The sequence below is a fragment of the Monodon monoceros genome, unplaced genomic scaffold (assembly GCF_005190385.1).
Source record: "Monodon monoceros isolate NGI ecotype Baffin Bay Population unplaced genomic scaffold, NGI_Narwhal_1 Super_Scaffold_5, whole genome shotgun sequence".
Classification (NCBI taxonomy): Eukaryota; Metazoa; Chordata; class Mammalia; order Artiodactyla; family Monodontidae; genus Monodon; species Monodon monoceros.
In genome coordinates, this window is record NW_021703782.1 from 64,233,920 (window position 1) to 64,257,534 (window position 23,615).

At 38.2% G+C, this 23,615-nt stretch overlaps 1 protein-coding gene across 7 annotated transcripts in view; it reads left to right on the forward strand.

Moving 5' to 3' along the window:
- The window catches only part of CUNH9orf135 (chromosome unknown C9orf135 homolog), a 239,423-nt gene that overhangs the window by 83,300 nt on the left and 132,508 nt on the right, over positions 1-23,615 (forward strand). For all 7 annotated transcript variants that reach the window (XM_029203430.1, XM_029203432.1, XM_029203427.1 and 4 more), the window contains one exon: positions 20,278-20,335. In XM_029203430.1, coding sequence (XP_029059263.1) covers positions 20,278-20,335 — 58 coding nt within the window. The remainder of the gene's footprint in view (positions 1-20,277; positions 20,336-23,615) is intronic.

Below are 23,615 nucleotides of genomic sequence, written 5' to 3' on the forward strand. Positions count from 1 at the left end.
ACTAGAATGTTTGACACCACTGGACTTATCACTCCTCACCTAAACTAGAGAAAAGGGCTTGGTGAATAATTCCTTCCACATATGTCACAGATGGAGATAAATTTTAAACAAATCCAATATATGGAACAGTCAGGTTGAGACCAAAAGTGATATTGATGACTTACACTTTAAAAATGAGATCAGTATGCTTTGAGGCTAGATTGAGCTCATCCAGAACTAGAGTTATTGCTTCTCTTGACAGTCGATCGCATCGGTTACCAAGAAATTGGCGTTGGCCAGTGATGGAAGGGGTGAAATCAAGGAGGCTCAAAGACCTCTTAGACATTAACAGTGCTCTTATGGTCTCAAATGGATACAGCTGCATGTTTAGGGGTCTCTAACACACATTACTTTTACTACATGGATAGAGACTTTAAAGTTGTAGAAAAGTAGTGAGGCACATTGCCTTTAAGGCACATAGGAAAAGTGGATGGGAACACGAAGATGTAAGTTAATTTAAGAGTCTTTCTTTGCCCTCCTACCTTGTTCTCAAGAATCCTCAAGGAACGTTCACTTAATTTGGAAGTACTCTTTATGAGGCATGGAAAACTCACTCACTAATTATCAGAAGGCTCCTCGATGTCTGATTATCGAATACAAAATCACATGATTTGTCTGTAGAACCAGACAGTTGTAGCTGATTTATTCTAAGAAGTAAGGTTTTCCACATATAGTATCTCTACTGTGTCTGTGACCATTTAACAAACAAAAAACCAGAAAGCAAAATGATAGAACAACAGAACAAAAACTATATAAAGCAAATCCAATTTTGAAAGAGATATAGTATAAATATAATTTTAAGATCTTATTTCTCAGAAACCCTTATTTAAATATACATATATAACTGTATGTGGTCCTGGGATAATGGTTCACAGGAGAAGTTCTTTTTTTTTTTACAGGAAAAAGCCAATTGTGGCATAGAATATTTGCTGGGTGAGAAGCAGGTCCATGGGCTCCTGGGTCAGTTTGAGGTCAGCCCAGAAGTACTGACCACCTACTAGAGGATAGAGAAGAAGCAAGGTAGACCTCTCATAAGGTCAGCTCTAACTAATGTGTCCTGTCATTTTTGCTAAATTTCATTGCCTTCTGGTGGTGGTGATTAGTGTTTATTGTTGAAATTTTATGATAAATGTGTCTAGTTTCCAGAATCATCCAAACATTTATGTGATCCACATGACGGGAGAAGAAAGAAATTAGTAGTGTTTTAGATCACTGGGTAGCTTTTTGGACATAGTGTGGTTTTTAAGAAAGGGTGTAGGAAAATAGGAGACCTGGATTCTACTTTGGGACCTATACTAAACCTGCTATGTGACTTTGTGCTGGCTAATAACCCTCTCTGGGCTCCAGTTGTTTCCATCTGGAAAATGAGAGGATTGAACCAATTAATCTGTAAAGTCCTTTCCTGCTCTAAAATTTTATGGTTCTAAAGGAGAAAGGCATCTGTAGTCACATAAATGGACAAGTTAAATGCGGCCAAAAAGTAGGTGAGGGGCTTCTCTGGTGACGCAGTGGTTGAGAGTCCGTCTGTGAATGCAGGGGACGCGGGTTCGTGCCCCGGTCCGGGAAGATCCCACATGCCACGGAGCGGCTGGGCCCGTAAGCCATGGCCACTGAGCCTGCGCATCCAGAGCCTGTGCTCCGCAACAGGAGAGGCCACAACAGTGAGAGGCCCACGTACCACAAAAAAAAAAAAAAAAAAAAAAAAAGTAGTTCAGACAGTTACGTTTTCATTGTTGGCAGAGAGCACTTATCCATATGTGTGTAGAGTGATTGCCTCACAGCAGCAGTAGCAAGCTTAGGCCACAGTTTAAACTCTCTCAATTTACTCCTCTCACTGGAGCATTTAACATTTGCAAAACCTTTAGCCCTCTTCAGAGGAAAGGGACTGAATATGAATAGCAGGAGGGTTTTTTTTTTGTTTTTTGTTTTTTCTCAAAGTGCAAGGCATTTACTTTCTTTTCTACTCAGGGGCTTGTGTTGTGGCTTGTCTCTTGGTAAAATACCACCCAGTTGTTGGACATTTGTCCATAAGAAAAAGAGTTTAGAAATTGCCCTATGGTGATGGTGATGAGGATAACAACAAAGAAAATGTGGACAAGAGAATGGTGTGGTGAAAAGACTATGGAATGAGAATGAGACAGACCTGAATTCAATTCTATTTTTTTAAAATTTATTTATTTTTGGCTGTGTTGGGTCTTCGTTGCTGTGCGCGGGCTTCCTCTAGTTGTGGCGAGCGGGGGCTACTCTTCGCAGTGGTGCGGGGGCTTCTCATTGCGGTGGCTTCCCTTGTTGTGGAGCACGGGCTCTAGGTGCGTGGGCTCAGTAGTTGTGGTGTGTGAGCGCTGGAGTGCAGGCTCAGTAGTTGTGGCACATGGGCTTAGTTGCTCCGTGGCATGTGGGATCTTCCTGGACCAGGGATCGAACCCGTGTCCCCTGCATTGGCAGGGGGATTCTTAACCACTGCGCCACCAGGGAAGTCCTTTGAATTCAATTATTGATATCCTTTCTTTTTAAAAAAAAATTATTTTATTGAAGTATAGTTGATTTACAATGTTGTGTTAATTTCTGTTGTACAGCAAAATGATTCAGATATATATATATCATACACATATATGGGTATATATATATATATACATATGTATATTCTTTTGCATATTCTTTTCCATTATGGTTTATCACAGAATATTGAATATAGTTCCCTGTGCTATACAGTAGGACCTTGTTTTTTAATCCATTCTATATATAATAGTTTGCATCTGCTAAACCCAAACTCCCAATCCATCCCTCCTCCTTGGCAAACCACAAATCTGTTCTCTATGTCTGTGAGTCTGTTTCTGTTTGGTAGATAAGTTCATTTTTGTCATATTTTAGATTCTGCATATAAGTGATATCATATAGTATTTGTCTTTCTCTTTCTGATTTACTTCACTTAGTATGATAATCTCTGTGTCCATCCATGTTGCTGCAAATGGTGTTATTTCTTTCATTTTTATGGCTAATATTCCATTGTATATAGATACCACATCTTTTTTATCCATTCATCTGTCGATGGATATTTAGGTTGTCTCCATGTCTTGGCTATTATGAATAGTGCTGCTATGAACATATGGGTGCATGTATCTTTTTGTTGATTCCCCTTCTTATTTGTTGTAGGACCTTTTATTTCTGTGTGTCCAGCTTTCTTCTTTTGGATAACATTCTCTCTCCCATTCAGTGCAGTCCAGTTAGTCTGTATGATAAATGGGCTGATTCTGTTCTCCACTCCCACCTCCCCACAAACCCAAATGTTGGGCGTATGACCCAGGCCAGGCCAATCAGAAAGCACTCTAGGATAGTAATCAGAGTTTTCAGCAAGGTGCCCTCTAGTGCTCCAGGTGACAAGTTACAGAGGGCATCTTGCTGCTGCTAGTGGAGCATCTATCTGTAAATGAAGCTAAGCAGAGGTGTGGAAAAAGAGTTCCGATTATATTCTTTTTATGTGAGCTGGTATTTCCCCTTTTTTTTCTCATCATCAAGCTTGAATAACTTATAACTTGAGTAATACTAATAATAGCAAATACTTATATGGTGTTTATTATGTGCCAGGCACCATTATAAGAGTTTTACATGTGCTGACTTATTTACTCCCTATAAAAACTCTGTGAGTTGGTTCCATCATCATCTACATTCTATGGAGGGGGGAAAAAAGGTACAGAGAAGTCAAGTAACATGTTCAAACTCTCACAGCTGGTAAGTAATAATGAGCCAGGATTTTAACTGAGACAGTCATACCTCAAAGTTCATGGTCTTAGCTACTCTACTAAGCTGCTTCTCTGAATGACAGATCAACTAAGACTCTGAATATCACTTTCCTTTGTAAACCCAGAGCTGATAATTGCTACATTTAGCCTTGAGCACCAAACTCTTGAAGGAAGTACTGGTGAAAGTGTGGTCACTTGTCTCCCGAGGTGGCCGCCAACAGTTCCTTCCCTCTCTGTACATGCATGCTACAGCTCCGTTGAAGAGGCAGAGGTTATTCTGAGCTGGCCTTATGACTGGCTTTGATGTTATGATCTGCTACCTTATGAAGGTAGCAGAACTGACGTCCTCAGACTTCTGAGTGCAGACCTTAAAGGGACTGGTAGTTGTTGCTTTCTGATTCTTGGACTCTAGCTAACATGCTATAAGTAACCCAAGCCACATGGTGGAGAACTAAGACACTGTATTTGACAGCTCCAACTGAGCTCCCAGACAACAGACAAAACCAGCTGCTAGCCATGTGAGTGAACTATCTTGGATATTACAGTCTAGTCAAATACCTGGATGACTGTAGCTCTAACTGACATCACATGGAGCAGAAAAACCACCCAGCTGAGCCCATCATCTTACATAATAATCAGAGATAATAACATGGTTGTTATTTTAAGTCAGGAACATTTAAGCCACAGCAATAGGTAATTAAAACAAACTTCATGTCTCTAACTACCATGATTACATGGCTACTTCTACCGTTATTTGTCCTATTGGTATAGTTTTGTCATTGCTAATCCATCAGGCATGCAAGCAGTTCAAACTTTTGAAACTGATGAGCTAATAAAACAAATGAGTGGTAAAGGTTTTCAAAATGTCAATGTCGTGTAATTTATATTTAATCCCATTTCCTTTTATCCCATGCCCATTAATGATGAGCCTCTATTACTAGTATTACTCTTTATAATATTGGAAGTTTATATGATTGTCATAAATTTATCATTATTTATAATTACTTAAAATAAGTCTTCAGTGGGTCCCAGTGGATAGTACTATGTTATGCATCTTTGAGCCACAGAGGTGGTTTCACAGGAATAAGAACTTTCCAGAATTACAGAAATCTTTGCTGCTATCCATATTTAATTTGGTCCCATATTTGCTACTTACATAGTTAAATTATTACCCTAACATTTAAGAACAATATATTGTTTTCAAATGGCTTCCAAAAGTTATTAGGCCTGAAGAAATTATATTTGTGCCACATATCTGAGTTTATTCTTTCAACATAAACATTTAATGAGTGCCTATTATGTATTAGGAGTATAGAGACAAAAGACACCCCCATTCCTGAAGTAGCTCATTATCTCATATATGAAACAGAAAATTAACCAGTCAATACTCATGTATTAGTAAGGAATATACTTGACTGAAAGTAACAGAAAACCTAACTAGTAGCAACTTGAATAATTAAGGAATTTGGTCATCTAGCATGAAATATAAGGGAGTTCAAGACTGATGTGGCACCTAAACAATGTCATCAAGGATACAGGGTCTTTTTGTCTTTCTTCTCTACCAGCTTTGCTAGGTAGCTTTCATCCCCATACTCTCAAGATGGTTACTATGTCTCCCAACAGCAATCTGTTCTAGAAAGGAAGATGTGGGAAAACAAAGAGATAAAGGAAACCCTCTTCAGGATCTTCATTTTACATCTATTGGATAGATTGTGAGATGGCCACCCTTGGCTGGCCACCCTTGGCTACAAGAGTCTTCTAATTAGAGAAAGACAGAGAAGGGAGGTTGGAATAGGGGTCGAATAAGCCAACTTATACCCTACAACATGCTAGGGTAAACATAGTGATACCTGAGTTGAATCATGAAATAGGAGTTGGAGTTAGCCAGACCAACAGGAGAGAAGGGCACCCCGGGCAGAGGATATAGGCCATACAAAGGCAGGGAGGAGTGGGACCTATCATGGGCATACCTGGTTCACAGAGTACATGTTTGCACTGATGACAGCTAAAGGTGGAGAGAGATGCTGGGGACAAAGCAAGCAGGGCCTGAAAGCTATGATAAGGAATTTGGACTTTATCTTGCAGGCAGGAGTGAAAGGTTTTCAAGTGTGGTGTAGGAATGATCAGATTTGTGTTCATAAAGCAGACAACAGATTGGTAGGCACCTGAGACTACAGTCAGAAGACTGTTGAACTAATCAAGGCAAGACATAATAAGGTCCTGAGCTTTAGTGATGGTGGTGTGGAGGGAAAAAAGGGTTCAGATTTTAGATGTATTAAAAGAGAGAAATAGACATTTACTGGATGATTGGTTAGTTATGAGGGTAAAGAAGAGTCGAGGTAGAATACCAGGCTTCTGGCTTAGGCAACTGGGGGTTAATGGGGCCATTCATTGAGGCAGTGAAGATGGGAGGAAGAGCAAATGTCAGATAGCAAGTGGATATTTGAGACTGGAGCATAAGAGAGGTCACTGACCCAGACCCAGCTGCTAATATAAATATCTTAACTAGTTCCTCTGCCTCCAGTCTTGTCCGTTTCAAACCGTTCTCCATCCAGCAGCTTGAATAATCCAATTAAAATGCAAAGTAAATCATGCTCTTCTACTGTTTACTTAATATCATTGCAGTATTGTTTTTTTCTTCTAGTGTTAATGAGCACATACTATGTGTCTGGCACTGAGCTAAGGGCTTTCATACCTTATTTCATTTAATTCTCATTCTTTGAAATGGAGGCTGCACCTATCTCCATTACAAAGGGGTTCAGAGACGTAAAGTAACTTTCCAAAAGTTCCTTACCTAGTAAGCACCAGAGCTGGGCTTTAAATTCATGTCTAGTCTGTCTGACTGCAGAGGCTGTGTTGCTCTTAACCACTATAGTACGCTGTCTTTCATGCTTAAGCGGATAGAGTGCTCCGTATCCTTCAAAGTACTTTCACATGCATTGTCCACTATCCCTTTCCTCCTAACATTCATTACAAGGTCATTTGGGTAAGTATTTTATTAATTGTATAGATGAGTAAATCAAAGCACAGAGGTAATAAAGGACTCCAACTCCTCATTAATTAATCCATCCCTTCTATAAATATATATAGATTGGATACTAATAAGGGAAATTAAGATGCACAGCATTTAAATTACTTGCTCAGGGCCCCATGACCACTTGGTTGTAAAGCAGAGACTAGAATCTCTGGGTTCAGAGCTCTGTGTTCTTGATGGGAGGGGAATACTGCTTCTAAACTGCTAGGGAACTAAGTCAGGGCTTGGCTTGGATCAAGAGTAAAAGCAGATTCAAATTATCCTCCACTTCATCTTTCCTCCCCACCTCTTTCCCACTGGCTTCTTAAAGGGTGGTTTCTGAAAAATAGTCCTGGCATTCAGCAGTTGTGGAAGAACTGTCAGATTTGGTCTTCGTGGCTTCCTCAGTAAATAGAAGGAGGAAATGACAGGGATATCCATTTTAGCTCAATATGAGATTTTTTTTTTTTTTAAATGATGGTTGCTTGTCGAGAATGAGACAGAATTTCCCAGAGTGGCTGTAAGATCCCCCTTCCCTAGTACCACACAGAGTCAAGTAGAATTCGTGGCCCTCTGTGGCTGTACTCATTCTAAATAATGGATGCTGCTTCTACCGCTGCCAGTGATCGGATTAATTCCAAATTAATTCTCTGCTTCTTTGAGTTACTAACTTAGATGCAGATTTTTAGGTGGGACCATCTGATTTGTTGAATAGATGTCACATGCCATTATTCTGGCTGCTGGGAAGGTGGGTAAGAAAATATCTGCCCCTTCTCTTGACAAAACAGAAAAGAATCAGTTAACCTTTAAAGTTCTTCCAGATTTAAGAAACCGTGATTCCAGGGTACATCATCTTGTCCTAGATTTTGGTACATCATCTTGTCATAGAATCACACGTTACCACTGGTGTTATTGCAGCTCTAGGTATTTTAAATAATACCATGGCTTTAATGATAACTTCAATATCAGACTCCTTTTCCTTTCTCATCTTACAAAACACCTTTAGTTGTTCTTTACCTTACAACTGTTAAAGGTTGAAGAGGGCATATGTGGCAAACTGTGGGTGGTGCTGGGTGAAAGCCAGCTGGCGAACTTCCAAGCATCCTTTCATGGTGGCATTATCTTGGTGAATTTACCAGCATCTGGTCTTTAGTTTTACATTTCCAGAAAGACAATTTTATCCGTGCTTCAGAATTTATCTGACTCATGGAAACTGACTTGTGCTCATTAAACTCACAAGAAAAGCCAGAATCCTAATTAGTTAATTTATAATGAGAAATAAAATCTTCAAGCACACTAGTCATGTCAGCCTAATAAAAGCATTCTCTCTCAATAAAAAAAAAAACTGTATAGAAAGCCAAACTGTAATCAAATGGTTGCCAGTTTGCTTGGAATCAGAGTGGAGGGAGTTAGTTATATGATTACAATGATCAATGGCCTCAGACTTTGACTGCCTGATTGTAATAAGACTCTTTTGGTAGTAAGTGAGAGAAGGCACAATTAAAATTATCTTGGACCAAAAAGGGAGTTAATTAAAAACAGTATTGGAATACCTCATGGAACTCTGGGAAGGTCCATTGAAGAGCTGGGCTTCAGAGACTGCTGGAATCAGGATTAGAAAATGTCCAGGATTCTCTTCCTGTTGGCTTCATTTGCTCCCTCTGAGTGTAGGGACATTACATCCCATGGTTCTCATCACAGGAGAGTGACTGACCCTTTCCCATTGGTGTCTATTAAGAAATCCCATGGGAGATCTCTGACTGACATGGGCTGGAGGCTGACATTTGGACCTATCAGCTATGGATAGTGATGGAGTGGTAGAGGAGGGCCACATGGCATAGACTTGCTCCTGTGGCTCCAGACATGAATTAAACTCACTGTTGGCTGCCATAAGCTGGATTGGAGCCCTGACATTGATATACTCCAGCTCCCTTCCTATAACCAGAGAGGTCTATTTATGAGCCAGAGCACCTCTTCCCCAGGATATGCCTAGAACCAATGCCTCTCTTATCTTTCTCCCCTTTTGCTCTCCTGAGTTTCTCTGAAGGCCATTTCTCTTCTAATGGACTTGATCTTTCCTTCCTTATATTATTTATTTGGCTACAACTTTAAGCTGATATCTAAGAGGAAGATCCATGTTGGTTTTTCATATTTTTATTCTCAAAAGACAAATTTGATTAAATATATCACTTAAAGATTGTTACCCCCTTCTTCAAATTTATAAAAAAAGGAAGGGGGAATCACAAAGAGTTTATAAGTAACTGTAACTGACTGAAATTCATCATTCAGTGCTGTAAAAGTTTCCATTTGGTCAAGCTACATTGCCTTTTCAAAAAGATAATTGAATAATCTTCTGCCTCTATTTATTTTGAATTCTCATGTGGTAAATCGATATCTCTTTATATTTTATTTTTATTGCTTTATTCATTTAGTAAATATTTTTCAGTGCTACCTTGTATCAAACTCTGCTGGGAGGTGAAAATAAAGAGAGGGAGAAGAGCCTGAACATGGGGAATGGGTTTCTGCCTGTGAGAAACGCCTGATGAGTGAGTTGAGAGATGCCGGATGCTGGCTTGCAAGGTCAGCCTGCCTAAAGCAAACTCTGATATTTGCCTGATAATTATATCATTTGAGTCATAACTTTAGATGAGAATAAAGCAGGGAAACAAGTTCGTTGTCATCTATTCACACTTAAACATTTTAAGATGGAATATTTCCATATAAAATACTGTCAAACACCCATCTACTCATTATCCAGTTATAATGTAACTTAATATTTTTACCAAATTTGCTTCATAATTTTTTTGAGAAATGATTTATCTAGCCATCCATATATCCACCCTATTGATGAACATTAATTTCCAAAATTTCACTATTACAAATAAGGCTTCATTGAGTGTCTGTATACTTGTCTCCTTGAGTATATATGCAAGGGTTTCTTTATACTCAGAAATAGAATTGCTGGGAATTACGATATGTGCACCTTCAATTTTGAAAAATATTGCCACCAGTAGTGTATGAATATGTTTATTGTTTCATATCCTTATCAACATTGTAGAAAATTTTTCCTTTTTAACAGTCTAATGGATATAAAATGGTACATCATTGTTGTTTTACTTTGCATTTCACTAATTACTGAATTTAAGACTGAATTTTAAGCCTGAATTTATTTTCAAATAATAATTAGCCGTTCTAATTTCTTCTACTGTGAATTGGCTAGTTATTTAAAAAATCCATTTTTATGGGATTTTGTCTTTTATTGATTTATAATAATTTTTTATTCTCGGTACTAATCTTGTTTTGGTTAATTTTGTAATACCTTCTTCTAGTCTATACCTTCTCTTGTAACTCTGTTTATACTGTCTTTTTAGCAATAGGACTTTTAAATTATAATTTAATCAAGACCTATATATAAAATGTCAGACAGTAAACCTTTTAGAAATTATATATGTATATACATATACATACACATATGTAACATACATTGAGTCATCCATCATAAATAAAGGAGTTATTTTATGTCCTTTAAAAATTTTAATAAATTTTCTCCACAAATGTCAATCTTACATTAGTTGTATTCCTATTGGAAGCTTAGAGATTTTATTGCAATTATAACTGGGATTTTACCACTTTAATTACACTTTCTAATTTCTTGTTGCTGGTGTATTGCTATGATATTTTTGTATATTGATCTTGTATCCAACAACCTTCCTGGAACTTGCCTCCTTTTATGATTTGTAGATTCTCATGGGTATTCTAACATACAACCTTATCATCTGTTGGAAAATGAAAATATTGTTCTTCCATTGCAGTTTTCTTCTTTTCTTCTTTTTCTTATTTTACGGTATTTGCTAGAATCTCTAGTACATCATTGAATAGAAATGCTGATGGACTTCTGTGACTATTTGGGAAAATGTTTCTGGGGAGGATTTTCATCAGCTTAGTTTTGATTTTCATTTACTGTTTTCTTCTCATAGTAATGTTGCCCTTTGCTGTTTAAGTATGTTGAATTTTCTTGGACTAGTAGCAATCAGGTAATTGTACAGAGGGGGAATGAGAAGGTTGGACAGTTTCCTCAATATCTTGGTTCAAGAGTGCCCTCTTCTGTTGAATCAGTGAAGTGAACTTCATTTCATTAATGGCATCTTTTTTGGAAGAGTGGTGGTTCTAGGACCCTTAATTTCTGGGCTTGATTTCTTATTTTTCTTTACGTTGTTAGTCCCCAGAGCAGTGCCTTCCCAAGACTGCTGTTATAGTCTTGCATACTTTCCAAGTCTTTTTCTTGGAAAGTCAATGTTCAAATCCTCTAGTCTTAGACTTGTTCTCAGTATTTTCCCATTAGGGAAGGATGTCGTCTTTTTTTTTTTCCCCCATGTTATTTTATTTATTTGTTAACATCTTTATTGGAGTATAATTACTTTACAACGGTGTGTTAGTTTCTGCTTTACAACAAAGTGAATCAGCTATACGTATACATATATCCCCATATCTTCTCCCTCTTGTGTCTCCCACCCACCCTACCTATCCCACCCCTCTAGGTGGTCACAAAGCACCGAGCTAATCTCCCTGTGCTATTCGACTGCTTCCCACTAGCTACCTATTTTACGTTTGGTAGTATATATAAGTCCATGCCACTCTCTTACTTTCTCCCAGCTTACTCTTCCCCTTCCCTGTGTCCTCAAGTCCATTCTCAACATCTGCGTCTTTATTCCTGTCCTGCCCCTAGGTTCTTCAGAACTATGTGTTTTTTGTTTTTTGAGTTTTTTTACATTACATATATATATATGTTAGCATACAGTATTTGTTTTTCTCTTTCTGACTTACTTCACTCTGTATGACAGACTCTAGGTCCATCAACCTCACTACAAATAACTCAATTTTGTTTCTTTTTATGGCTGAGTAATATTCCATTGTATATATGTGCCACATCTTCTTTATCCATTCATCTGTCTATGGAAACTTAGGTTGCTTCCATGTCCTGGCTGTTGTAAATAGAGCTGCAATGAACATTGTGGTACATGACTCTTTTTGAATTATGGTTTTCTCAGGGTATATGCCCAGTAGTGGGATTGCTGTGTCGTATGGTAGTTCCATTTTTAGTTTTTAAGGAACCTCCATACTGTTCTCCATAGTGGCTGTATCAATTTACATCCCCACCAACAGTGCAAGAGCATTCCCTTTTCTCCACACCCTCTCCAGCATTTATTGTTTGTAGATTTTTTGATGATGGCCATTCTGACTGGTGTGAGGTGATACCTACCTCATTGTGGTTTTGATTTGCAGTTCTCTAATAATTAGTGATGTTGAGCATCTTTTCATGTGCCTCATGGCCATCTGTATGCCTTCCTTAGAGAAATGTCTATTTAGGTCTTCCACCCATTTTTGGATTGGGTTGTTTGTTTTTTTGATATTGAGATGCATGAGCTGCTTGTAAATTTTGGAGATTAATCCTTTGTCAGTTGCTTTGTTTGCAAATATTTTCTCCCATTCTGAGGGTTGTCTTTTCACCTTGTTTATGGTTTCCTTTGCTGTGCAAAAGCTTTTAAGTTTCACTAGGTCCCATTTGTTTATTTTTGTTTTTATTTCCATTTCTCTAGGAGGTGGGTCAATAGGATCTTGCTGTGATTTATGTCATAGAGTGTTCTGCCTACGTTTTCCTCTAACAGTTTTGTAGTGTCTGGCCTTACATTTAGGTCTTTAATCCATTTTGAGTTTATTTTTGTGTATGGTGTTAGGGAGTGTTCTAATTTCATTCTTTTACATGTAGCTGTCCAGTTTTCTCAGCACCACTTATTGAAGCGGCCGTCTTTTCTCCATTGTATGTTCTTGCCTCCTTTATCAAAAATAAGGTGACATATATGCATGGGTTTATCTCTGGGATTTCTATTCTGTTCCATTGATGTATATTTCTGTTTTTGTGCCAGTACCATACTATCTTGATTATTGTAGCTTTGTAGTATAGTCAGAAGTCCAGGAGACTGATTCCTCCAGCTCCGTTTTTCTTTCTCAAGGTTGCTTTGGCGGGCTTCCCTGGTGGTGCAGTGGTTGAGAGTCCGCCTGCCAATGCAGGGGACACGGGTTCGTGCCCCAGTCCAGGAAGATCCCACATGCTGCGGAGTGGCTGGGCCCGTGAGTCATGGCTGCTGAGCCTGCGCATCTGGAGCCTGTGCTCCGTGACAGGAGAGGCCACAACAGTGAGAGGCCCGCGTACTGCAAAAAAAAAAAAAAAAAAAAAAAAAAAAGATTGCTTTGGCTATTTAGGATCTTTTGTATCTCCATACAAATTGTGAAATATTTTGTTCTAGTTCTGTGAAAAATGCCATTGGTAGTTTGATAGGGATTGCATTGAGCCTGTAGATTGCTTTGGGTAGTAGAATCATTTTCACAATGTTGATTCTTCCAATCCAAGAACATGGTATATCTCTCCATATGTTTGTATTATCTTTAATTTCTTTCATCACTGTCTTACAGTTTTCTGCATACAGGTCTTTTATCTCCTTAGGTAGTTTTATTCCTAGGTATTTTATTCTTTTTGTTGCAATTGTAAATGGGAGTGTTTCCTTAATTTCTCTTTCAGATTTTTCATCATTAGTGTATAGGAATGCCACAGATTTCTGTGCATTAATTTTGTATCCTGCTACTTTACAAAATTCACTGATTAGCTCTAGTAGTTTTCTGGTAGCATCTTTAGGATTCTCTATGTATAGTATCATGTCATCTGCAAACAGTGACAGTTTTACTTCTTCTGTTCCAATTTGGATTCCTTTTATTTCTTTTTCTTTTCTGATTGCTTTGGCTAAGACTTGCAAAACTATGTTGAATAATAGGGGTGAGAGTGGGCAACTTTGTCTCATTCCCGATCTTAGTGGAAATGGTTTCAGTTTTTCACCATTGAGAACGATGTTGGCTGTCGGTTTGTCATATAGGGCCTCTCTTACATTGAGGTAAGTTCCCTCTATGCCTACTTTCTGGAGAGTTTTTAACATAAATGGGTGTTGAATTTTGTCAAAAGCTTTTTCTGCATCTATTGAGATGATCATATGGTCTTTCTCCTTCAGTTTGTTAATATAGTGTATCACATTGTTTGAGTTGCATATATTGAAGAATACTTGCATTCCTGGGATAAACCCCACTTGATCATGATGTATGATCCTTTTAATGTGCTGTTGGATTCTGTTTGCTAGTATTTTGTTGAGGATTTTTGCACCTGTGTTCATCAGTGATATTGGCCTGTAGTTTTCTTTTTTTGTGATATCTTTGTCTGGTTTTGGTATCAGGGAAATGGTGGCCTTGTAGAATGAGTTTGGGAGTGTTCCTCCCTCTGCTATATTTTGGAAGAGTTTGAGAAGGATAGGTTTTAGTTCTTCTCTAAATGTTTGATAGAATTCGCCAGTGAATCCATCTGGTCCTGGGCTTTTGTTTTCAATCACAGTTTCAATTTCAGTGCTTGTGATTGGTCTGTTCATGTTTTCTGTTTCTTCCTGGTTCAGTCTCTGGAGGTTGTGCTTTTCTAAGAATTTGTCCATTTCTTCCAGGTTTTCCATTTTATTGGCATAGAGTTGCTTGTAGTAATCTCTCATGATCCTTTGTATTTCTGCAGTGTCAGTTGTTGCTTCTCCTATTTCATTTCTAATTCTATTGATTTGAGTGTTCTCCCATTTTTTCTTGATGAGTCTGGCTAGTGGTTTATCAATTTTGTTTATCTTCTCAAAGAACTAGCTTTTAGTGTTATTGATCTTTGCTATTGTTTCCTTCATTTCTTTTTCATTTATTTCTGATCTGATCTTTATGATTTCTTTCCTTCTGCCAACTTTGGGGTTTTTTTGTTCTTCTTTCTCTACTTGCTTTAGGTGTAAGGTTAGGTTGTTTATTTGAGATGTTTCTTGTTTCTTGAGGTAGGATTGTATTGCTATAAACTTCCCTCTTAGAACTGCTTTTGCTGCATCCCATAGGTTTTGGGCTGTTGTGTTTTCACTGTCGTTTGTTTCTAGGTATTTTTTGATTTCCTCTTTGATTTCTTCAGTGATCTCTTGGTTATTTATTAGCGTATTGTTTAGCGTCCATGTGTTTGTATTTTTTACAGTATTTTTTTCCTGTAATTTATATCTAGTCTCATAGCGTTATGGTTGGAAAAGACACTTGATACGATTTCAATTTTCTTAAATTTACCAAGGCTTGATTTGTGACACAAGATATGATCTATCCTGGAGAATGTTCCATGAGCACTTGAGAAGAAAGTTTATTCTGTTGTTTTTGGATGGAATGTCCTGTAAATATCAATTAAGTCCATCTTGCTTAATGTATCATTTAAAGCTTGTGTTTCCTTATTTATTTTCATTTTGGATGATCTGTCCATTGGTGAAAGTGGGGTGTTAAATCCCCTACTATGATTGTGTTACTGTCGATTTCCCCTTTTATGGCTGTTAGCATTTGCCTTAAGTATTGAGGTGCTCCTATGTTGGGTGCATAAGTATTTACAATTGTTATATCTTCTTCTTGGATTGATCCCTTGATCATTATGTAGTGTCCTTCTTTGTCTCTTGTAATAGTCTTTATTTTAAAGTCTATTTTGTCTCATATGAGAATTGCTACTCCAACTTTCTTTTGATTTTCATTTGCATGGAATATCTTTTTCCATCCCCTCACTTTCAGTCTGTTTGTGTCCCTAGGTCTGAAGTGGGTCTCTTGTAGACAGCATATATACGGGTCTTGTTTTTGTATCCATTCTGCCAGTCTGTGTCTTTTGGTTGGAGCATTTAATCTATTTACATTTAAAATATTTATCGATATGTGTGTTCCTATTACCATTTTTTAAATTGTTTTGGGTTTGTTATTGTAGGTCTTTTCCTTCTCTTGTGTTTCCTGCCTAGAGAAGTTCCTTTAGCATTTGTTGTAAAGCTGGTATGGTGGTGCTGAATTCTCTCAGCTTTTGCTTGTCTGTAAAGGTTTTAATTTCTCCGTTGAATCTGAATGAGATCTTTGCTGAGTAGAGTGATCTTGGTTGTAGGTTTTTCTCTTTCATCACTTTAAATATGTCCTGCCACTCCCTTCTGGCTTGCAGAGTTTCTGCTGAATGATCAGCTCTTAACCTTATGGGGATTCCTTTGTATGTTATTTGTTGCTTTTCCCTTGGTGCTTTTAATATTTTTTGTTAGTATTTAATTTTTGATAGTTTGATTAATATGTGTCTTGGCATGTTTCTCCTTGGATTTATCCTGTATGGGACTCTCTGTGCTTCCCAGACTTGATTGACTATTTCCTGTCCCATATTAGGGACGTTTTCAACTATAATCTCTTCAGATATTTTCTCAGTCCCTTTCTTTTTCTCCTCTTCTTCTGGGACCCCTATAATTCGAATGTTGGTGTGTTTAATGTTGTCCCAGAGGTCTCTGAGACTGTCCTCAATTCTTTTCATTCTTTTTTCTTTATTCTGCTCTGCAGTAGTTATTTCTGCTATTTTATCTTCCAGGTCACTTACCCGTTCTTCTGCCTCAGTTATTCTGGTATTGATTCCTTCTAGAGAACTTTTAATTTCATTTATTGTGTTGTTCATCATTGTTTGTTTCCTCTTTAGTTCTTCTAGGTCCTTGTTAAACGTTTCTTTTATTTTCTCCATTCTATTTCCAAGATTTGGGATCATCTTTACTATCATTACTCTGAATTCTTTTTCAGGTTGACTGCCTATTTCCTCTTCATTTGTTTGGTCTGGTGGGTTTTTACCTTGCTCCTTCATCTGCTGTGTATTTCTCTGTCTTCTCATTTTGCTTAACTTACTGTGTTTGGGGTCTCCTTTCTTCAGGCTGTAGGTTCATAGTTCCCGTTGTTTTTGATGTCTGCCCCCCGTGGGTAAGGTTGCTTCAGTGGGTTTTGTAGGCCTCCTGGTGGAGGGGACTAGTGCCTGTGTTCTGGTGGTTGAGGCAGAATCTTGTCTTTCTGGTGGGCAGGACCACATCTGGTGTTGTGTTTTGGGGTATCTGTGAACTTGTGATTTTAGGCAGCCTCTCTGCTAATGGGTGGTGTTGTGTTCCTGTCTTGCTAGTTGTTTGTCATAGGGTGTCCAGCACTGTAGCTTACTGGTCATTGAATGGAGCTGGGTCTTAGCATTGAGATGGAGAGCTCTGAGAGAACTTTCGCTGTTTGATATTATGCGGGGCCAGGAGGTCTCTGGTGGACCAATGTCCTGAACTTGGCTCTCACACCTCAGAGGCTCAGGCCTGACACTCGGCTGGAGCACCAAGACCCCGTCAGCCACATGGCTCAGAAGAAAAGGGAGGGAAAAAAAAGAAAGAATAAAATAAAATAAAATAAAGTTATTAAATTAAAAAATAAAAGAAATTATTAAAACTTAAAAAAATTAAAAAGTAATAAAGAAAAAGAAAGAAAGAGAGAGCAACCAAACCAAAAAACAAATCCACCAATAATAACAAGCGTTAAAAACTATACTAAAAAAAAAAAAAAAAAACCCGGATAGACAGAACTCTAGGACAAATAGTAAAAGCAAAGCTATACAGACAAAATCACACAAAGAAGCATACACGTACACACTCACAAAAGGAGAAAAAGGAAAAATATATATGTATATAAAAAGAAGGAAGAAAGCAACAGAATCAATAAACAAATCTACCAATGATAGGAAGCTCTAAATACTAAACTAAGATAAACATAAAACCAGAAACAACTTAGATGCAGAAAGCAAACCCCAAGTCTACAGTTGCTCCCAAAGTCCACCACCTCAATTTTGGGATGATTTGTTGTCTATGCAGCTATTCCAGAGGTGCAGGGTACATCAATCTGATTGTGGAGATTTAATCCACTGTTCCTGAGGCTGCTGGGAGAAATTTCCCTTTCTCTTCTTTGTTCGCATAGCCCCCGGGGTTCAGCTTTGGATTTGGCCTCGCCTCTGCGTGTAGGTCACCTGAGGGCGTCTGTTCTTCGCTCAGACAGGACGGGGTTAAAGAAGCAGCTGATTCGGGGACTCTGGCTCACTCAGGCCAGGGGGAGGGAGGGGTACGGAATGTGGGGCGAGCCTGCGGCGGCAGAGGCCAGCGTGACGTTGCACCAGCCTGAGGTTCACCGTGTGTTCTCCCAGGGAAGTTGCCCCTGGATCATGGGACCCTGGCAGTGGCGGGCTGCACAGGCTTCCAGGAGGGGAGGTGTGGATTGTGACCTGTGCTCGCACACAGGCTTCTTAGTGGCAACAGCAGCCTTAGCGTCTCATGCCCATCTCTGAGGTCCGCGCTGATAGCCGCGGCTCGCGCTTGTCTCTGGAGCTCGTTTAGGCGGTGCTCTGAATCCCCTCTCCTCACACACCCCGAAACAATGGTCTCTTGCCTCTTAGGCAGTTCCAGAGTTTCTCCCGGACTCCCTCCCGGCTAGCTGTGACGCACTAGCCCCCTTCAGGCTGTGTTCACGCCGACAACCCCAGTCCTGTCCCTGGGGTCTGACCTCCGAAGCCCGAGCCTCAGCTCCCAGCCCCCGCCCACCCCAGCGGGTGAGCAGACAATCCTCTCGGGCTGGTGAGTGCTGGTCGGCACCGATCCTCTGTGCGGGAGTCTTTCCGCTTTGCCCTCTGCATCCCTATTGCTGCGCTCTCCTCCATGGCTCTGAAGCTTCCCTCCCACCACCCCCGTCTCTGCCAGTGAAGGGGCTTCCTTGTGTGTTGAAGCTTTTCCTCCTTCACAGCTCCCTCTCAGAGGTGCAGGTCCCGTCCCTATTCTTTGTCTCTGTTTTTTCTTTTTTCTTTTGCCCTACCCAGGTACATGGGGAGTTTCTTGCCTTTTGGGAAGTCTGAGGTCTTCTGCCAGCGTTCAGTAGGTGCTCTGTAGGAGCTGTTCCACATGTAGATGTATTTTTGATATATTTGTGGGGAGGAAGGTGATCTCCATGTCTTACTCCTCCACCTTCTTGGAACTCTCCCCCTGTAATAACTGTTAATAAAGTATAATCTATAAAAATACTGAATCACTATGCTGTACCTGAAACTAATATAATATTATAAATCAACTATACTTGAAAAGCAAAAACCAAAAAAAAAAAAAAAGCATAGAGTTGGGCTGTATAATACAACTTGATGTTCAATTTAAGTTCGAGAAAATACTTTCACTGATGGGTTTAGTCCCTTTACTTTCATTGTGATTGGCAAGATATTTAATTTTTTATGATTTTAATTTGTTCTTCTGATTTTTCTCTTTTATTCTCCTCTTCTGCTTTTTATTAGATTGTTATTTAAAAATAATATCCTATTTGCTGGTTTGAACGTTACACTTCTAATTTTTATTCTTTTAATTGCCAATACTCAGACTTTTAGAATCACCTAGAGTACTTGTTAGAACATAGATTGCTGGGCCCACCCCCAGAGTTTCTAATTCAGATCTGGGTTAGCCTCCAAGTATTTGCGTTTCTTACAAGTCCCCAGATAATGCTAATGCTGCCCTTCTGGAAATCACACCTTGAAAGACCGGCAGCAATTGGTGCTTACCAGCAGGTAAATATTAGCACCTGTACCCAATAACCATTCCTAGTTGACTTCCTAATTATTTTTGAATTCTTTTACTTGTTGAGTTCTCTACTTTCCCACAAGGCCAGCCATGCGTTAAAATGTTTAAATTTCATTGTACCCGATATTTTTAGGAGTGCAGTTCTCAGAGAAGTTTCTTTGACCATCTAATCCCATAATATTGCCAGGAACAGAAGCAGGACTGTAATTTCTCATAGGAGAATAATTTTTTCCCCCATTCTGAATGCTGAACAGAGAGAAACTTTCTTGCAAGTTTCTGGTCTGATGGCTGGAGTTTCTTTGGTCTCTTTGATATGAGGTACAGCCTTTACAGACTCCTGGCTGTAAGTAGCAGTTTAGCTCTGTGCCTTCTGTGAACCCAAGGCCATGTCTCCTGCCCTTGATAGGCAGTTCAAACTCCAGCTTTGAGTCTTGGGACATCAGCTTATGGCCTCCCGTTCTAATGAATATACTCTTTATTACTAGCACTGCGTGGTTTCCCTTGGCTGTGTTTGTAGACTTGGGGGAGGAGGATGTATTTCATTCACCCGTTCTATGTGTGTCATGGGGTGGAGTTTGGGGAAGCTATGTAATCTCAGTCCAACTGGTTGTCTTCTATTATTTTTCAGTTGTCATCTAGCAGAGAACACGGGGCATAGGGTCAAAAAGGTTTGAGAAGCAGAAAGTGAGTGGAAAAGAGAACCCTTTGTCTGGAATGCACGTGAGCTTAGGGACTTGGAGTTGGTAGCATATCATTAGTACTGGAGAATAGTAGGTGGCGCTGAATTGGAAGTAGTTGAAGGAAGGCACCTTGCTGGTGTTAGTTAACACTATAAATGAGGCCTGGGAATTTTAAAAGTTTTAAATTTTTACAAGGGCCAATGTTCCTTGAAATGTTTTTATTGTGTATAAAACACATGCTACTAAAATTTTTAAATATTTTTCTTTTGGAGTCATTCTTTTCTTAAATACTGACTTACCCTTCTTAGGTGTGCATTGACAACATATGCTGAAGAATATGCTCCACCGTATGAATATCAGCCACTTGTGAGTATAAGAGGGCTGAAAAGCCATATTCTAAATATTTATGTACTTAATATGATTCTTTACATGTAGTGTAAATAGTCATGCTTGAGGAGAAAGGACAAATTGCTGAGATTTATGATGTTTTATATTTATTCAGAGATATTAGCTATTTGTGGGAGTTAATGGAATATTTTGTGGTTATGATTTACTTTGGGAATAAGTTTATAGATTTCAGGGAGAAAATATTGCAGTGTCCAAAATATATTACTTTCTTCCTCATCTTATTTTATTGTCCCCCTCCCTAAATTCAATTTATCTGGAATAAGAACCTACCTTTCTATTCATTTGTATTGTATTAGCATATGAAAATAAGTGGTTTAATTTAGCTCTGGGAAATATGTGTGTTGATAAAATATGTCCAGCTTACAACTTCAATAAACTTGTACTTAAAAATTATACAACAATTATACAAAAGCAAAACAAGGCTGCTTCCTATTAGTCTTTTTTAGGAAGTCTTAACTGGTGCAATAGATAAGAGACTTAACTATTGAAAAAGAGGAGAAAAAAATCTTTATTTTCAGATAGTATGATTATCTTCTCAGGAGAACCAAGATGTTAAAATAAGTAACTAGAATGAATAAGACCAGTTAGTAAGCTGATTACTAAATAAATAAATGTATCAAATGTATCAAAGACAATATCTTTCCTTCATATTAGCAATAACTGCTTAGTAGGCTATAAAAGAAAAAACATGCAAACTACTATAACAACACAAATTTTAGATACTTTTATGAAGAAAATTCTAGATCAAATAAAGATTAATCATGAATATGTGGTAGATCGTCTCCAAAGATGGTGGACAGGCCACTTCCGCAGCAAGAGGTAAATGTTCCTCCACCTTTTGAATTTAGGCTGTCACATGACAGATTTGATCAATAGAACGTGGCAAAAGGAATCCTATGCCAAATCTAGGCTATCTTTAATAAGACTGCTTCCAACTCTTGGAGCCCTGAGCCACCATGTAAGAAATCTAGGCTACTCTGCTGGAGGGAGAGGCCATGAGAAGGAACACTGATGAGCTTGACTTATGAGCGACAAAGCCATCTTGGACATCCACCCTAATAAGCTTGGACTGCAGCTCCAGCTGCCATCTGACTGCAAACCATGAGAGATTCCAAGAAGATAATAATAAATTGTTACTGAAGGCATTAAGGTTTTTTTGTTGTTTTTTTTTTTGTTTTTTTTTTAATAAATATACACCGGGCTTCTCTGGTGGTTCAGTGGTTGGGAGTCTGCCTGCCGAAGCAGGGGACACGGGTTCGTGCCCCGGTCCGGGAAGATCCCGCATGCCACGGAGCGGCTGGGCCCGTGAGCCATGGCCGCTGAGCCTGCGCGTCCGGAGCCTGTGCTCCACAACGGGAGAGGCCACAACAGTGAGAGGCCTGCGTACCGCAAAAAAAAAATAAATAAATAAAATAAAATAAAAATAAAAATAAATAAATATACACCAAAGGTAACTAAGACAGAAATCTCAAATACAAGGGAATAACTACCATTTGAGGGGACTGGAAAACTAAATTATAAGTTAAATTTATAAATTTAATATAATTACATTAAAAATTCCAATGGATTTTGTTTTCTATCAGAACTCTAAGATTCTGAAAATTATTTGAAAGTATAAACAGATGAGAGTAATCACAAGTTTTTTGAAACAGTGGCATAACCAATTTAGGGAAGTAAACTGTTCATGATACTACTTTCGTTATGTTTAATCTTACTTATTTCTTCTCATTAAAAAATAGCATTCAAGCCATAAGAAAAGCAAATATGATGGCTTATGGATTAATATGCTTAATACATAAAGAACTCAAACCTATTGGCCGGAAAAATGTTAAAACCCTAGGGAAATGAGCAAAGGTCATATAAAGACAATTCACAAAGTAGGAAATTATTATTATTAACTAGCTGATAAATACAGGGAAAATCCCAATCTACAAATAATAGAATATATGAATTAAAGCAATAAATTTTTTTTGCTAATAAAATTGGCAATATTTTTTAAAATAATAATACTCAATTGAGTAAAGGTGGGATGAGATGGGTACTTTTTTCTATTGCCAGGAATATTGTAAATTATTTTAATCTTTCTGTAAAGGAATTTGGCGATATGAATTGAGATACTATTTGATCTAATAATTCTCCTAAGGATTTCCCCAAAGAAAAATAATTCATACCAGGGATAAAATTTATATCCAAAGATACTCATCATTGAATTATGTATTACAGCAAAACTTGGAAATTACCTAATGTTTTAGTATTAGGTGTAGTGCTCTAGGGATTCAGAATGAGCCTCCCCAAAATTTGTCACTCCTGCATGAGGATTTTTTTGAGTTAAAGACATGAGACCCTGTGTGTTCAAGATAACCTACTGTTCCTCCCTTAACTACCTAGAAGAATTTAAACTGGGAATTTTTCCCAGAAAAAAAAAAAGTTATTACAGAGATAAATTTGAGCTAAGTAGCCCCATCTGTATGGTAGGGCAAATGTCTAATTGCCAAACATCTGCTTTTCTTATTGTCTTGTGAAACCTCCTTTTCTTGGAAGCTCCAGGCCCCTATCCCATTCCTTAGCTCAGGATGACGTGTATACCTTATTTTACCTTTCTGTCTTTGAACCTCTTATGTATGTAGGGACTCTGACCTTCTCATGTATGTGGGGTTCCTGTATGTATGAAATTAAATTAGACTTTTTCCTGTTAATCTGTCTCATGTCAGTTTAATTCTTAGACCAGTCAGAAGAACCTAGAACTGTAAAGGAAAGTTTTTTTCTTCTCTGACAGTACTAATTAAATAGGTTATAATCACATGATGAGACATTTTATAGCCTTTAGAAAGTCCATGGATAGTTCTTACTGTCTTGATAAATCTTCTTATTTAAGGTCAAGAAAAACATTAAGATACAAAATTGTATGTGTATTTTATCCAAACTATGTAAAAGTATAGAGGAAAAAAGCCTGAAGAAACTGTCAAAATGCTAGTAAAGTTGACTAGTGAATGGTGAAATTCGAAGTGATTTTCTTCATCTTTATACTTTTCAGCATTTTCTAATGTAGTAAGCATGGTGGTTTATAATCAGAAAACCCACAAGGAAACAAATATATTATTTTAAAATGCAATTCAGGCTCATTTCCTTATATACATGGGATTTGGCTCCATCTCCAAACAAAAGGAAGTTGTAAGACACGTAATTAAAAACTCACAAAATTCAAAGGACTGGTTTCCCCAAGAGCATAAATATAAAG